The sequence below is a fragment of the Cannabis sativa genome, chromosome 6, assembly GCF_029168945.1.
Source record: "Cannabis sativa cultivar Pink pepper isolate KNU-18-1 chromosome 6, ASM2916894v1, whole genome shotgun sequence".
NCBI classification, from domain to species: domain Eukaryota; kingdom Viridiplantae; phylum Streptophyta; class Magnoliopsida; order Rosales; family Cannabaceae; genus Cannabis; species Cannabis sativa.
Genome location: NC_083606.1, coordinates 1401928 through 1419536, shown reverse-complemented (window position 1 = coordinate 1419536; position 17609 = coordinate 1401928). Strand labels below are relative to the sequence as shown.

The 17609-nt window shown below is 30.5% G+C and overlaps 3 protein-coding genes across 3 annotated transcripts; all 3 read left to right on the top strand.

Moving 5' to 3' along the window:
- The first annotated feature begins 10722 nt into the window (after positions 1–10722).
- LOC133038680 (putative disease resistance RPP13-like protein 1) lies at positions 10723–14863 on the top strand. The gene is made up of 3 exons (XM_061116813.1): positions 10723–11222; positions 12224–12339; positions 12420–14863. The coding sequence occupies exon 3, from the start codon at positions 13311–13313 to the stop codon at positions 14850–14852; it is 1542 nt and encodes a 513-aa protein (XP_060972796.1). The 5' UTR covers positions 10723–11222; positions 12224–12339; positions 12420–13310; the 3' UTR covers positions 14853–14863.
- Positions 12637–13086, top strand: LOC133038973 (BTB/POZ domain-containing protein At1g21780-like). Its single transcript, XM_061117702.1, has one exon. It carries the CDS (start codon positions 12637–12639, stop codon positions 13084–13086), a length of 450 nt encoding a protein of 149 aa, XP_060973685.1.
- Positions 14864–14910: 47 nt separating the features above from the next.
- LOC115725183 (putative disease resistance protein At3g14460) lies at positions 14911–16296 on the top strand. The gene has a single exon (XM_030654616.2). It carries the CDS (start codon positions 14911–14913, stop codon positions 16294–16296), a length of 1386 nt encoding a protein of 461 aa, XP_030510476.2.
- Positions 16297–17609: the final 1313 nt, after the last annotated feature.

The following is a 17609-nucleotide window of genomic DNA, read 5'->3' as shown; positions in this document are numbered from 1 at the left end:
TCAAAATAAAATAGAATAATTTATAGTACATTATAATAAATTTTGTTGGGATTAAACTCACTTAACCTGTCAAGTCAGTATGTCCATCTATTTGCTCATCAGATGAATCTGAAGAGAGCTGCTGCAAGTTATAATAGTTGGCTTTAATACCAACTTAAAGGGGACCCACCAACAACTATATATAGGGATTCCTTTATTCTCAAAGACAGGTCTGAGTTGAGAGTTCTGATCTCTAATCTCCAAAGCTCATACTTTAGATTCAGTTTAGAGAGAGAGAGACCAAGATCATAATGAGTGTGTGTGGAGGGATGTAAAAGGGAGTATCACTCTTGAAGTGATTTCCCTCAATGTGAGGCATTTCTTTATAATTACTTACTGTGTTGAGTTGTAATTTTGGACTCATTCTATTGTGTACAACTGGCTATTCCTATTCAATAAAGATCCACTATTCATTTATTATTGACTTAAGTTTTCTTTGTCTTATTTTCAATTAAGTTCAAGTTTTAGTTTTGTGATTGATTTTAGTTTTGAATTTTGTTTTTTAGACATTATTACTGTTGTAATAACTTGTTTTGAGGGTGGGAATTCACGACAAACTTATTCACTAATATTTTGTTTAAAGAAAAAGTTATTGGAGGGAAATGGTATTTATGTTTGAATTAATTAATTATATGATTGAAGAAAGATATTAACCCAGCTTAATATGACTCATATTATATACATAAAACTCTAATCAACTTTAATTTCTAGTAAATTAGAGAAAGTGATTAGTTGCATCAAATTAAAAGGTATAAGTACAAAAGTTATTAGCTAAGGAAAAAGCTTTCCTCACAATTGAATTGGCCATTTGGAGTCATTCAAGATTAATCCAAATGCTATAATAATTATTGTTCAATCTTGTGACTTTGTGACTCGAAATAGTCTAAAAAGTGTACGGAATTTTATACAAAATGCATAATTTTAGAAAAATTACAACACAAAAATTTTGTAGCACCATCTTGAATTGTACTATTAAGATATTTGGATTGAAATTTTTTGTGTAAAAGCTGAAAGTTTAGGAATACGATTTGATAGATATTAAATTTTGGAGGTACAATTTAGTACATGGACATTAATCGACATATTAATAAAATTGAACAGAATTGGATAGAAGTCTTTAAATTTAACAATCTCAATATTTGAAGGGAATTTTTAATGAAATGAGAAGTTTGAGGACATGATATGGTACATGTCAAAGTTCGAAATTTTTTTTAACGACCTAAAAAATTTGGTAACATAATTTAATACATATTAAAATTCGATAGATAAAATTCTAACTAACTCATAGTAAGATAGTTAAATATCAAATCACATACATTTTAATTGAATGATTATGATAAAACTTCACTAACCATTTCCAAAATTTCATGTAATGATATTGAAAATCACTAATAATACATAAATAATTTAACAAATAATCTAAAGATTTTAATGTCAAAAATAAAACTTTAGTTTTTTCTATAGTTTTCTAAAAGGTAACAAGTAAATTAACAATTAAGTTTCAACTTTCACGTGCCAAAAAGTCACAAAGCCAAAATGTTCAATCAAATCAATAAAAAACATATCTTTATTCATCAACAATGAATAAAAATTACATCTTTACCAAAAAAAAAAAAGAAAAAGTAAATCTTTGATAGTGTCAAACAAGCTTAGAGAAGAAGTTAGAGACAATAATCTCTGCCATTTTTGAGTGTAATAAAGAAAAGCTTCAAGCTTCAAGCGAAGGTCGGTTATGGCTGATTTTGAGACCATATCTGGCTTAGCTCATACAAAAAATCAGACCCATTTAAGGTTGGCTTATGGAACCGGTACGTACTACACTAAACTCAATACCCATTAATGTTTTATCTGAGAAAGTTTGAATTTTGATGAAGTGGGTTTTGAGTTCAGGCATTTGTCTGTGGAGAAGAATCGTTACATATACATTCGTTTATTTCCAGGGCCTTCTAGACTCTCCAAAGATCAACTAAAACCTTTTTGGTTCTTTCAGTTAGCTTTGGATTGTTGATATATATGATTGTATCAATGTGTAAATATCAATGAGACTTTTCTTGCTTGTACTTTATCTCTTTCCTTTCATCATCTCAGCTATATATGCCTAAACCCTAGGGTACTTCATTTTCAGGTAACTATTCATCTCGACCTCAACCTTGAATTTATTTCAGCAAATACATTTTAATTTATATATGTTTCTTTGCTTATATCAATTTAAGAATCTAACATAACATATTAATTCAATTATTCCAACTCTCACAAGTAAGCTTCTTTAAATTCTCTCTTTGAACATTATTGCTGTTGTATTGTTGTGACAATTAGTTTTTTGTATTATCTTTTCTTAATTTCATAATGTTTTGTGGATGGGTGAGTATGAGATTGTATGTTAAAAACTATATATAGCTTAAATGTATGTGTAGGAATCAATATGAATGTTTCACATTATGAATGAGATGAGAATGTTAAGCTCCTTGTTTCTTAATTATTATGAAAATTAGTTGTTTGAAATTCTATAGGCATGCAATTAGATAAAACCATATGATATGAGACAATATTTTTCTACAACTACATTGTCTTGTTCTACAATGGTTAAGTACTGTGATGATATTTCAATATTTTTTTTTCTCTTTCTCTTGTCTTTAGAGCATTTGAACCACACAATACATGAAGTGATGAGCCTTTTTCAACTTCAGTATCTGCATCGGAGTTGTTTTTCTACTTCACTCTTCAATCTTATGATGTCTTTGGCCTAGTGTCGCTCTGCTCTGATGAGGTCGGGTGTCTTCTTTTTCGATACATTCTGTCTTTACTCAAAACCGTTATGTTAGATGGAAGTTTGTTGACAGTTGAAAACATGGTAGATCCTTCTCTACTACACTCTTCACTTGACCATTTCGTCTGATGCAACATTCGACCAACCACCCAGCAACCTTCGGCCAACTACCCAGCAACTATCGTCTGATTGTATAAGAGGTATTTTGGTAATTAAAAATACATAAAAAGTATAAATATTGTCCACACCTTATGGAGATATTTTTGTAAATAAAGTATCAATTTGTGTTTTCCATGTAATAATTCTTAAAATATATATTAAACTGTTTGTTTTTAAGATATTAGTTATTTTTTTTTAAATAACAAAATGTAAAAGAAATTACAACGTTAATTAACTTTATCCAATTGCTCGCGGTGTTGCCGTAGAAGATTGTCCTATTGTTTTTTTATCTTAATTAATACTTCAATTGTGTGTGTGTTTTTTATTCTTTCTCAGTTTGTACAATTTTTTTAAGTTAATTATTGTTATTTTATGGTTCATAAAGGGTTCAAGATGATTATGGGTGTGTTCTCTGACTCTTAACCATTTTTAAACATTTTTTTTATTTCTAATTAGAGAAGTGGAGATAATTTGAAAAAAAAAATCATATTTTGTAAAACTATTTTTATATTTTAATTTAAAAATTTTGAAAACAAATAAAAGTCACTTTTAACCACGAATGCTGGCCCCGACCCTAAAATTTAGTGGGTTATAGGAAAAATAAAATATTTTAGGCTTTTATTTAAAAAAAATGTGAATTTTTAAAAGGAGATAATTATTTTTAAGGTGCTGGGCTAGGTGGACTCTAGGCACAGGCTTAGTCTATGCTTGGGGTGAAGCCTGCTCGGCTTCTGGTCTGAACCTCAACCATGGCCCCGACTTGGATTTAGGCTCAGACCGTGATCCCAGTCTAGCCTCGGGACCCCGACTTGACTTGACCCTTGAACCCAGACCCGACTCAAATCTGGACCCAAACACAGACTCGAATTTGAACTTGAACCTCAGTCCAGATCGAACCTTAGCCCTGACTTAGACCCAAAACCCAACTTGATTCCCGACCCTCAGACCCTGACCCTCAAACTTGCACCACGACCCCTATACTTAAATTGCGACGCTCGACCTTTCCCCGAATGTCAACCCTAGGTTGAACCCTTCCTGGACTTAGACCGCGACCTCCTGCTGAGACCCTATCCTTAGTTTGAACCCAGACCTAACTTGGACCTCGGCATCCAACCACCAACCCTAGCCCCAACTCGGACTCGGACCCTAACACCCGATCCTGAAATGAAATAATCAAAAGCAATTGAGTCATGAATAAGAGAGTAGTATAGATCATGAAATGAAATAGGATGAGTACAAAAAATTTTCTGCTTGTTAAATGGTATTTGGAAATTTTATACTTGGAAGCTAAGTAGCAAGTAATTTGGATCTCATATTACATATTTTATGTCTTTGAAAGTTTTATCCCATATTGATTAGAGAGTACTAACTTTACTCTTTATTTTTTATATAATCAAATCAACTTAATATGACTCATATTATATACAATACAACCCTAAGCAACTTCAATTTCTAGTAAATTAGAGAAAGTGATTTTCATATTAGCTCCGACAATCATTACCAAGTACCAAAATGCATACCTCTTCCATATGTTAAAAATAAAACAAAATCGAAAATTATTAAAAAAAAAAACAGAACATAATATAGACAAAGTTAACATATCCCTGCCATTCTGAAGATTGCACATCTGCACTCGAACTCAAAAATGATCAGCTTCTCAATGTTTCTTCGTATTATTATTATTATTATGGTCAAAACTCAAAAAAAATCTCTTCACAATGATAGATCAGACCAGAGCAAGCTCCAAACCAAGACCACGAATTTCGTCGCCAACCTTAAAAATCACAGTCTCCTCCCTTCGCGTTGGTTTCTCTTCCGACGGAGGTGAGATCGGGAGCTTCATCGCTGGCTCCCTTCTCTCTCTTTCTCCATGCTGCGAACCCCTCTCACGCTCTCTCCGTCGTTCTCTTAGCCACTCGATGCATCTCGACCTTGTTGGTCTCGGTCTCTTCCATTCTCTCTATCTCCATCAGCTTCATCTAACAAGGAGTATCTCAATGATGAAGCCACCGTCCGCTGCCCAGATTGAGACCAACAAGATCGTCCGCCGCCACCGTCCGCGCCCACTGTGAAAAATGTGTTCTTTTGATATATGATTCTTTTGCTTTATTTATATTATTATTATTTTAGGGGTTTTAATTAACTAATTTGTATATGTTTTTAGTATATTTGGGTATGTAATTTTTTTCTTTTTTTAAATTTCCAGAACATTCTAGCAACCGTATAGATCTCCCACATATATATATATAGTATTTTTGTACTTTGTGTGAGTAGATTGCTTTCTCTCTCTCTCTCGTAGTGTTCAGTGATCATAGCCTTCATCGTTTTACAATTAAATCTTTCTTCCTTTCTTTTACGATTAATATAACTTGAAAAGGTAAAGTATTATATATATATAATCCATCTAATTAGTTATAATTGTAGGTAAATATGTCTTATAAATCAAGAAAATAACTTTTATAAACTGTTTTTTTTTTTTCAAACCTTGATTTGAGTTTTTGTACGTAGGATTCATACATTATTCTTCTTTATCTATATATTTGAATATTAATGTATTTATCCTATATTAGACTCTTTTATTCTTCTTTTTTTCTAATATAATTATTAATTAGTTTAAAAAAAACCTATTAATTTTTTGTCAAGTTTTTCTTATAATTATTTTTTTAAGTTTTTAAAAAAAATAGGATCAAAAGAGATGGAAAAAAAGAAAAAAAAGAAAATTTGTAGATAGAAATAAGTTGTAATTTATTTTTAAAAATAATTACTATGATAACTATTTAATTAAATTGTTCACTTTATCTTTTTCACATTTTTCTAAAATATAAATTTTTGATCACTTTAACTTATCAATACTTTTTTTTTTTCAGTTTTAAACAAAATATCTATAAGTAAACTTTATTTATGTTTATAAAACAAAATATCTATAACTATTTTTTTTTCAAAAATAATAAAAATAAGTATAAGATACTATAAATTGACATTAGCATTTTAATAAAATACTAAATTCTGATAGATTTTCAGTTATTTAAATCTAAATTCTTAATTTAATATTATTATATATTTTTTTCAAAATATTTTAAAGTATTCATGATATTTTTTTTAATGAAATCATAAATTTTTAAACATTTATAGCTATTTTAAATTCAAATCCTAAATTTGATACTTAAAAATTTACTAATAAATTACAAAAAACACACAAAAATGTGTGTAATTAAAAATAATATCATATAATAAATAAACAAATTGAACATGAGGATAGGGGTGCTATTTCTAAGCGCGGTTTGTTTCCTAATTATCAAATAAACATTAGTAAAAAGAGAGTATATATTTATTTTATTATAAATTTTGGTAATAATTTAATGATAATATTTTTAAAAGACTATTATTTTTTACTCTCCAATAATAATCTATGTCATTTTTTTTATTAACCTAATTATTTTTTTTTCATATATTTACAGATTTTTCAATAATGGCAATTTGTTCTTCAAACCTATACTACCCTTCCCAATCTCTTGGGTGGGGAGTGTTGACACCTTCAACAACACAAATAAAGGTTTTTTTCTTTTAAAAAAATAAAATAAATAAATTTGTTGATTTTATTAATGGTACAAATTAAAAAAGAGAAATTAATTATTATTATTATTTTTTACAGATACCTGAAAATAATATTTATAAACCAATTTGGTACTTACTATGGGAAAAATTATGCGGCAATATTCGATGTTGGAATTGCGTAAGTAATATTATTTTTTTCTTTATATTTAAAAAAAATAAAAAAATAAAAAATTATGATATAAAATGTTATAATATATATTAATACATAGAAATGTTATTGAAATACAGAATGCAAATATAACAATTTCTGGATATGATCACAACCAATATATTGGTAATTTGGGAGACTTGATGGCTAATCAATTTGAAAATATTACTGAAACTTTTACTGCTCGACCAACTTCTAAGGGCTTAATATTCATAAGGTATAAATAATATTTTCTATTGTGCTATTTTTATATTGTCTTCTTAAATTATTTAGAGATTTTTACACCACATACAAGTTTTCAACTTTTTTACCTTTTTATTGTGGGACAGAATTTTTTTCAAAAATAATGTATAATTTTTTTACTGTTTACTGTGATAATTTTTCATTGTTATTCGGTTGTTTTTTAGTTATTTTACCGTTGTTTTAATTATTCGGTTTTATTATTTTACGGTTGTTTTATAAAAAAAATATTTTTGTAAGAAATTTTATGTGACAGTAAAATTATAAATTTTTATCAAAAATTCTATATTTTTGTAAAAATCTTATTATTTATTTAATTAGTAATTGCACACTATGAAATTTAAGAGCATTGGAATAAATATACAATATTTTAGGTTTATATATATACTAATTATATATTTTTTTCAGCAGCTAATATACTTAATATCAATTTTTGTCTATTTTTGTTATTACTTATTACTATACAATATGTTTGACTTTGTCTTTGGAGAAAAAATGAAAATAAAATATTATTAAAAAATTAATAATTTATTTTATACATGTTATTTATTTTGGTGTTAGAACTGTGTATGAAAAAAATATAATTAATTGTTAAATAATTAGTTAGAATATAGTGTAAGTTTGCAACAAAATATAATTAGAAATAGTTAATTAATTATGAAAAAAAAAGTGAGTGGCAATACTCTTAATTTTGTAATTAAATAAATTAATATATATTTTATTTGTTGTGATTAAATTTATTAAAAAGAATTTGATGAATTTAAAAATATTTATATATTTATATTTATAGGGATATAATTGAGGAACTTATTGAATTTCACAACTTGGGAAAAGTTTATTTGAATCTTACTCCATCAAATATTTTGGTTCGAAAAGAAGTGAATGGTATTCTTAGAGCAGAATTGGCCAAAAATACTTGTATGACTAAAACAAGTGAATATTCTTCATCAGGTAATTAATTAGTTGTAATATTTATTTAACCCACTTTATAATAAAGTTTATATATGTATATTCATTGTACTAACTGAGAAATTATAATTATATATTATGTTAGATTGTAATAAATTTGGTTGGAAAGCAAATGATGCTGCGGAAACAATCAAAGGAAATATGTTTAGTTTCGGATGCATTTTATTTTTCATTATCACCAACGGTAGACATCCTTTTGGAGACGATTCTTACTCTCGCCAATACAATATTGAACATAACAACATGGTGAATGAAAATATTTTGATCAATTTTCCCGAAGCCCTAGATCTTATTTCTCGCTTGTTGAGCGTCAATCCTCTAGACAGGTACTTATATATATAAATATAATATATATGAATGGATTTTATTTAAATTATTTATTTATAGAAAAATCAAATGCTTTGTGTTGTTCAAATATATATGAATAGGAATTTTAATATGAAGTGTGCTTAAACAAATTATAACTAGTATATTGAATTTTAATTGTTACAGACCAACAGCTGTAGATGTGTTAAACCATCCGTTCATGTGGAAATCAGAGAAGAAAAAAGACTTAATATGTGATGTCGGTGATCTAGAAAAGAATCATCCTTTACTCTCGCAGGCACTTGAAAGTATTTCTATTGAAGAAATAATCGCAACTGATTATCAAAAACGTATCGATTCCACCACTACTTGGGATCAATTTATTGACAAGGCTATAATCAGTCATATGACTCATTTTAGTCAATATGACTTTACAAGTGTGCGATCGCTCATACGTTTCATCAGAAATTTGTGCATTCATTACAAACAACGTCCTAAATATATTAAGGTACCTTACAATAACCTAGATTTAGAATTGAATATCTATTTCAATATAAATATAATTAATTAATTAATTAATTGTTTTGATTTCATATCAGGATCTTATAGGTGTAAGGAATCGGAATGATTTGTACGACAATTATTTTACAATTATATTTCCAAAGCTTTTTATGAAAGTTTATGAAGCAATTTATATATATTGTCGAGGAGAAGAAGACTTTGAAGAATACTTTGAAGATAACAGCCAAGAAGACTTTAATATTCTACTACTTTATCAAAATAAAATGGAATAATTTATAGTACATAAACTTTGTGGGATTAAACTCACTTAACCTGTCAAGTCAGCATGTCCATCTGAAGAAAGCTGCTGCAAGTTATAACAGTTGGCTTTAATACTAACTTAAAGTGGACCCACTAGCAACTATATATAGGGATTCCTCTATTCTCAAAGACAGGTCTGAGTTGAGAGTTCTGATCTCTAATCTCCAAAGCTCATACTTTAGATTCAGTTTAGAGAGAGAGAGTCGAAGATCATAATGAGTGTGTGTGGAGGGATGTAAAAGGGAGTATCACTCTTGAAGTGATTTTCCTCAATGTGAGGTATTTCTTTGTAATTACTTACTGTGTTGAGTTGTAATCTTGGACTCATTCTATTGTGTACTACTGACTATTCCTATTCAATAAAGATCCACAATTCATTCATTATTGAGTTAAGTTTTTTTTGGTCTTATTTTCAATTAAGTTCAAGTTTTAGTTTTGAATTATTTTTTTTTTTTTGGACATTATTACTGCTGTAACAACTTGTTTTAAGGGTGGGAATTCACCACAAACTTATTAACTAATTTTTTGTTTAAAGAAAAAGTTAGTGGAGGGATATGGTATTTATGTTTTAAATTAATTATATGATTGAAGAAAGGTATTGATCCAACTTAATATCACTCATATTATATACAATAAAACCCTAATCAACTTCAATTTCTAGTAAATTAGAGAAAGTGATTAGTTGCATCAAATTGAAAGGTATAAGTACTAAAGTGATTAGCTAACGAAAAAGATTTCCTCACAATTGAACTGGCCATTTGGAATCATTCAAGAATAATCGAAATGCTATAATAATTATTGATCAATCTTGTGACTTTGTGACTCGAAATAGTCTAAATAGTGTACGAAATTTTATACAAAATGCATAATTTTAGAAAAATATTGTACAACACAAAAATTTTGTAGCACCATCTTGAATTGTATTAATAAGATATTTAAATTGAAATTTTTTGTATAAAAGCTGAAAGTTTAGGAATACAATTTGATAGATATTAAATTTTGGAGGTACAATTTAGTACATGGACAATCGACATATTAATAAAATTGAATAGAAGTCTTTAAATCTAACAATCTTAATATTTGAAGAGAATTTTTAGTGAAATGAGAAGTTTGAGGATATGATATTGTACATGTCAAAATTCAAAAAATAATTTTAACTACCTAAAAAATTTAGTAATATAATTTAATACATATTAAAATTCGATAGACAAAATCCTAACTAACCCATAGTAAGATAGTTAAATATCAAATCATATACATTTTAATTGAATGATTATTATAAAACTTCACTAACCATTTCCAAAATTTCACCTTGTAATGCTATTGAAAGTCACTAATAATACCTAAATAATTTAGCAAATCTAAAGATTTTAATGTCAAAAATAAAATTTTAATATTTTCTATAGTGTTCTAAAGAGTAATTTGCGATATAAATACCTAAGTTCAACTCTCAGTTGCAAATAAATACCTAAGTTTAATTTTTGGCGGTAATAGTACTTAAGTTATATTTTTTTGAACTTTGTAGGTATCTGACCGTTAAATATTAAATTATTATCCATAAGTCATTTTCTTATTGGTATATTTAAATTACTTTTTTAAAAATCAAAATTTTAATGACTTAGACTAACTAGGAATTGTCACGTGACAATTTACTTAAGACTTAACTGCAAGGTACCTACAAATATTCTAGAATTACAACTTAAGTATTATTACCGTAAAAAATTAAACATAAGTATTTATTTACAACTGAGAGTTAAACTTAAGTATTTATGGGGTATTGTAAAAGGTAACAAGTAAATTAACAATTAAGTTTCAACTTTCACGTGCCAAAAAGTCACAAAGCCAAAATGTTCAATCAAATCAATAAAAAACTTATCTTTATTCATCAACAATGAATAAAAATTACATCTTTACCAAAAAAAACAGAGAAAAAGTTCAATCTTTGAAAGTGTCAAACAAGCTTAGACAAGAAGTCAGAGACAATAATCTCTGTCATTTTTAAGTGTAATAAAGAAAAGCTTTAAGCTTCAAAACTAAGGTGGGTTATGGCTGATTCCAAGGTTGAGACCATATCTCGCTTAGCTCAATGGAGGATCGACAATTTCAGACCTTGCTCATACAAAAATTAGACCCATTTAAGGTTGGCCTATGGAACTGGTACGTACTACACTAAACTCAATACCCTTTAATTTTTATCTGAGAAAGTTTGAATTTTGATGAAGTGGGTTTTGAGTTCAGGCATTTGTCTCTTTGTTGATTTCTAAAGTTCATTACTTTTCTGATTACATGTTTGACTTTTTGTGATATCTGAGAATCTAACCCAAACTTTGATGAAAGAGGGAAAAGGGTGTTCTTATTTTTTTGGAACAAGTTTCTTGTTTTGATTATCTGATTAAATAGTTGTTAATCTTTATAATGTATTAGTTTGGAAGTTAGTTAGTCTTTGTATAGAGTTAGTTATACAGCTGTTTGTAGCTGTTAACTAACACCTTTTTCTATTGAATTTAGAAGTGGATGATGAAATTTGTTTGTTATTTTTTTTTTTTTGGGTAATTGAGTTTTGGGCTTGTAATTTTTGGAATAAAGTTTGAAACTTGATCCGTTGTTCTTTCTAAAGTTCATTAGTTCATTACTTTTCCATGTTTGAGTTTTAGTGGTATCTGAGATTCTAACCTAAGCTTTGATGAAAAAGGGAAAAGGGTGTTCTTGTTTTTTGGTAAAATTGTAGTTTTTGGTTTAATTCGAGTTGGAAATTCGACAAGTAATTTGGTTGTTATTGTTCATAAATTATAGTAATATTGTGTAAGTTAGTTAATCTTTTTGGTTCTTTCAGTTAGCTTTGGATTCTTGTTTCTGCTGAATATAGAAGTGGATGCTAAGATTGGTTTTGGGTAATTGAGCTTTTGGGCTTGTAATTTTTGGAATGAAGTTTGAAACTTGACAAATAATTTTGATTTGGACTCTGTTTTATCAAGAGGGAAACCAAATTCATTGTTTTTTCGTTTTTTAAGATGGTAGTTACTGAAAGCTTTGATAGTGTCTTTCATGAGCTTATGCTTGTTGATTGTTACTAAGTGTGATTTTAAATGCAGTATGAACCACTCGAAAGATTCTTGTGTTGCCAAGTGACTAAATGTTTGTTATGATTACTGGTGCAGTTCATGAGAGGCTGCTTCGAAATTACGATGACTTTGTTTGGCCTGTAGATACCACCTTTGTTGGTCGATTTATCATCGATGTTGAGTTTCTTGATTTGAAGATATGCTCCGTAAATGTGAGTTGCATTACTCTTTTACAGGTTTCATATTTTGTTATTCTTCTCAATGTAATGATTCATTTTGTTCTTAAATTCAGGGCGGTGAAGCTAGTTCTACTTCTATATGGCCAATCGACGGAACAATACTGCAATCACTATCAATGCAAAACACACTTCGATGCCTCTCGAAAAATGCTCGATGAATGAATCCATACTGATGTAACAATCCACGCAGTTAGTGGCACATTAAGTGCTCACAAGGCGATTTTGTCAGCGAGTTCTCCCGTCTTCCATAGCATGTTTCATCACAACCTAATGGAGAAAGAGTCCTCAACGATTCATATCGAAGACATGTCAGTGGATTCTTGTATGGCTCTTCTCAGCTACTTGTACGGAACCATTAAACAAATGGACTTTTGGGAGCATCGTGTGGCACTCCTTGGAGCTGCAAGCAAATACAATATTGCAGACCTTCAAGACGCTTGCGAGGAGAGTCTCATGGAAGATATCAACTCGGGTAATGTCCTGAAGAGGCTTGAAGAGGCCTGGCTTTACCAGCTGAAGAAACTTAAGAAAGGGTGTTTTATGTACTTGTTCGAGTTCGGGAAAATATATGATATTAGAGATGAAGTAAACGAGTTTATGAGGTGCGCCGATAAGGAACTTGTGATTGAGATGTCTCAAGAGTTGCTTACTGAAGAAACAAATGTATATTTGTTATGGTGTATATTTTTAGTGTATATCTTTAACTTGTTTGAACCATGAAAACTTTGTTGGAGCCATCACTATGTAATATATTGGCAGTATTATTAAAAAAAAAAAAAGAAAAGGAAAGTCATTGCTGTTAGGTTCATTCATTATTAGCCATAAAAATCTTATCTTTAAGCGTTGGACCTTTGAATATTACATCAACTCTAAACCAAGGCTCCTTTTGTTCTAACTTCTAAGCTCTATCCATACACTTGTTATCTCTTCCAAGATCTGAAACCATGGCGGAATTAGTGGTGGGAGGAGCTCTTCTTTCGGGTTTGATGAATGTTCTCTTTGATAGGCTTGCTTCTAAAGATGTCCTTGAATTCTTTCGAGGAAATAAGGAAGCAAATCTCAAAAAGTTGAAGACAATGTTGAAGTCTGCTAATGTTCTACTCAATGATGCCGAGGAGAAACAACTTGGAGATGACAATGTGAAGAAGTGGCTTGAAGATCTTAAAGAAGTAGTTTATGAAGCTGATCATGTGATGGACAAGATCAACACTGAAGCCTTGCGAATCAAGATGGAGAAAGGTGAACTCGAAAGCACAACAAGTAAGTCCTTGAGCTTTTTCAAAAAGTTTTATAATCCATTTAAAAAAGCTTTGACATGTGAAGTAGAGAAGATTCTTGATACATTAGATGATCTTTTAGCTCAGACAAAATACCTTGATTTGAAAAAAGTAGATATGAAAACAACTATACAACATAGACCACATGCCCCTTTACTAGAGGATTCTAAGGTCTATGGAAGGGAGAGTGATAGAAAGGCTATTGTTAAGCTAGTCTTGTCTCATGATGTTGGTGACCATAAGATCTCTGTTATTTCTATAGTAGGGATGGGTGGTATAGGCAAAACTACGCTTGTCCAAAGCGTGTATGCAGATACCAGTGTCAAACAACACTTTGACTTGAAAGCATGGGTAACTATCTCCGTCGATTTTGATGTTTTAAAAATAAGCAAACTTATTTTGGAGGCAATCACTAAACAAAGATGTGATGCAGAAGAGGTACATCAACTTCAAAATGAATTGAAAAGTGCATTGTTTGGGAAAAAGTTTCTTTTTGTTCTTGATGATGTATGGAATGAGAATTATTTGTTGTGGGACTCTTTGAAAAGTTGTTTACAATTTGGCGAGCAAGGAAGTAAAATTATTGTGACCACGCGGAGCAAGGATATTGCATTGATGATGAAGACAAATGTTCAACCTTACGATCTTCAAGTAATTTCTGACGATAATTGTTGGAAGTTGTTTGCAGAACAAGTCTTCGATGATATAGACTCCAATGAGGTACATCTAGAATTGGAGGAAATTGGAAAGCAAATTGTTGAAAAGTGCAAGGGTCTTCCTTTAGCTGTAAAATCGATGGTTGGACTTTTGAAATGTACGTCAAATCATGAAGAATGGAGGCATGTATTGCAAAGTGATATCTGGGAGTTGCCAAATCGCCTTAACATCAGAATTGTTCCGGCTTTATGGTTGAGATACCACTTCTTACCTCCTTATTTGAAACCATGTTTTTCTCATCTTTCGATCTTTCCCAAAGATTATGAATTTCAAAAAGATGACAAAGATAAAATAATCTTAATTTGGATGGCAGAAGGTCTTTTGCAACCTCAGAAAGGGAAAAGAATTGAAGATGTTGGGGAAGAGTATTGGAATGCTTTAATATCAAGATCGTTTTTTCAAAGAAACAATACATGGAATCTTAATATTTTTATGCATGATCTTATGCATGATTTAGCTATGCATATTAGGTCAAAGTTGCTTTATTTATGATAGTTGTAACGACTCTCGCAAGCTAATAACCAGTAGCAAGATTCGCCATCTATCATACATGAAGGACTTGAAAGATACAATAGAATTTGACAACTTCTCTAGAGTGAAGCATTTGCGTACCCTATTGGCTTTGCCATTACGACATATATGGAGATCACTTGAGGCCCAATTTAAGCTTGAAATGGTGCTAAAGGATGGAGGATGCTTAAGAACTCTTTCTTTGTCACAATCGCATATCACAAACTTGCCTGATTCAATTGGCAATTTAAAACAACTCAGGTATTTGGATGTCTCCGGCACAAAAATCAAAGAGTTACCTCTTTCAATTTGTGAGTTGTACAATTTGGAAACAGTCTTATTGATGTATTGTAATGAACTCACACAATTGCCAACCAACATTTCCAACTTAATCAACTTGCGTCAACTTGTAACAAGATGGACTCGTTTAAAAGAGATGCCACCAAATATCTGCAATATGACAAATCTTCAGAGGTTAAGTGATTTTGTTTTGTGTAAAAGTGGTGGATCGAGGATCAAAGAGTTGGGTAAGTTGGAGAATCTACATGGAAGCTTACATGTTTCAGGCCTTAGCTATGTTAATGATGTGAGTGATGTTTTGGAAGGCGAACTGAGGAACAAAAAGTATCTTGACGAGCTCATTCTTTCATGGAATGGCACGAAAGATAACTCAACAAAGGAAAAAGAAGTACTTAATGCACTCCAACCACATGTAAATTTAAAGAAACTCGAAATTATTGGTTATAACGGTACAAGTTTGCCAGATTGGGTAACGCATCCATCATATCGTAACTTGGAAGAGGTTGATCTACACTGTGAAAATTGTTGCTTGCCACTGTTATCATTTCAACAACTAAGTTCACTGAGATATTTTCGTGTTACCTGCATTGATATGCATGATGACTTTCGTAGTATTTCTTTGAATAAGCCCTTTCCATTCTTAGCAAGATTAGAACTTGTTAGAATAGATATGTTGGATTGGTCGTTTATTAATAAGAGTGACCAAACAAGTGAGATTTTTTGTTGTTTAAAGCAATTTGATTTGAAAAGATGCGGGAAGCTAAATGTGGCATTACCTGGGTGTAATTTTCCATCATTAGAAGTCATCAACGTTGTACATTGTGATGAAATGGTAACTATATTTTCAACAAGTACTCACATTGACTCTGCATATCCTTCCCTCAAAACGTTGAGCATAAATAATTGCTCAAGGTTGGAAACCTTTTCAGTGATGGGGTTGCCACCTTCTTTAAGAAGTCTATACATCACATCATGTGATATGCTCGTGGATAATCGCATGAAATGGAATTTACAAAGTCTCCCATCATTGAATGATTTAGATCTCTGTCGATGTGGAGTTGTGGTGGATTCATTTCCAGAAGAATGGCTGCTCCCACCATCTTTAAAAGGTTTTCAACTGCAATAACCTCAGAGCTCTAAACATCAAAGGCTTCCAACACCTCACCTCCCTTCGTCGATTAGAACTTCAATTTTTGGAAAAGCTGGAGTGCTTACCACCAACAGAACTGCCTCAAAGTGTTAATTATTTGTCAATAGGAGGATGTAGTTTGTTAATTCCGAGGTGCAAGGAAGGAATTGGGGAAGATTGGCCCAAAATTCAACACATACCAAACATACTAACCGAAGAAACAGAACATAATAAGACATACTTTGAAGACAGGTAATTGATTTCAGCAAATACATTTTGATTTATGTATGTTTGTTTGAATATTAATCAACATATTTGCAGGGGAGGAAACAGTACTTATGGGTGATGATGATTATAATTGAGTCTCAAACATTTTCATCAAATTACTTCTTTTAATTCACTCTGCCAATTGGGATTATTCAAGCTAAAGTCATGTTCAAACTTTTAATAGCAATAATTAGTTTGATGTTTTGGTTTTAATGTGTTATTCTAATTTCAACCAGTTGATTGGTAAATAAGTAACTATTTTGATAAGGAGTAATGGTGATTTAAATCTTCTTGTATATTTACTTAAAATATTTCACAAAAATGTAACAAGTTGTAAATGATTACAATGTATAATCTAATGATAATTTTCTCCTGCCAGTTATTTTTTTTTTTTTTTGGGCAAAAGTTAATTATTAGAAATAATTATGGGTGTGTTCTCTGACCCTTAACCATTTTTAAACATTTTTTTTTTATTTCTAATTAGAGAAGTGAAGATAATTTGAAAAAAAAAATCATATTTTGTAAAACTATTTTTATATTTTAATTTAAAAAATTTGAAAACAAATAAAAGTCACTTTTAACCACGAATGCTGGCCCCGACCCTAAAATTTAGTGGGTTATAGAAAAAATAAAATATTTTGGGCTTTTATTTAAAAAAAATGTGAATTTTTAAAAGGAGATAATTATTTTTAAGGTGTTGGGCTAGGTGGACCCTAGGCACAGGCTTAGTCCATGCTTGGGGTGAAGCCTGCTCGGCTTCTGGTCTGAACCTCAACCATGGCCCCGACTTGGATTTAGGCTCAGATTCTGATCCCAATCTAGTCTCGGGACCCCGACTTGACCTGACCCTTGAACCCAGACCCGACTCAAATTTGGACCCAGACACAGACTCGAATTTGAACTTGAACCTCAGCCCAGATCGAACCTTAGCCCGGACTTAGACCCAAAACCCAACTTGATTCCCAACCCTCAGATCCTGATCCTCAAACTTGCACCACGACCCCTATACTTAAATTGCGACGCTCGACCTTTCCCCGAATGTC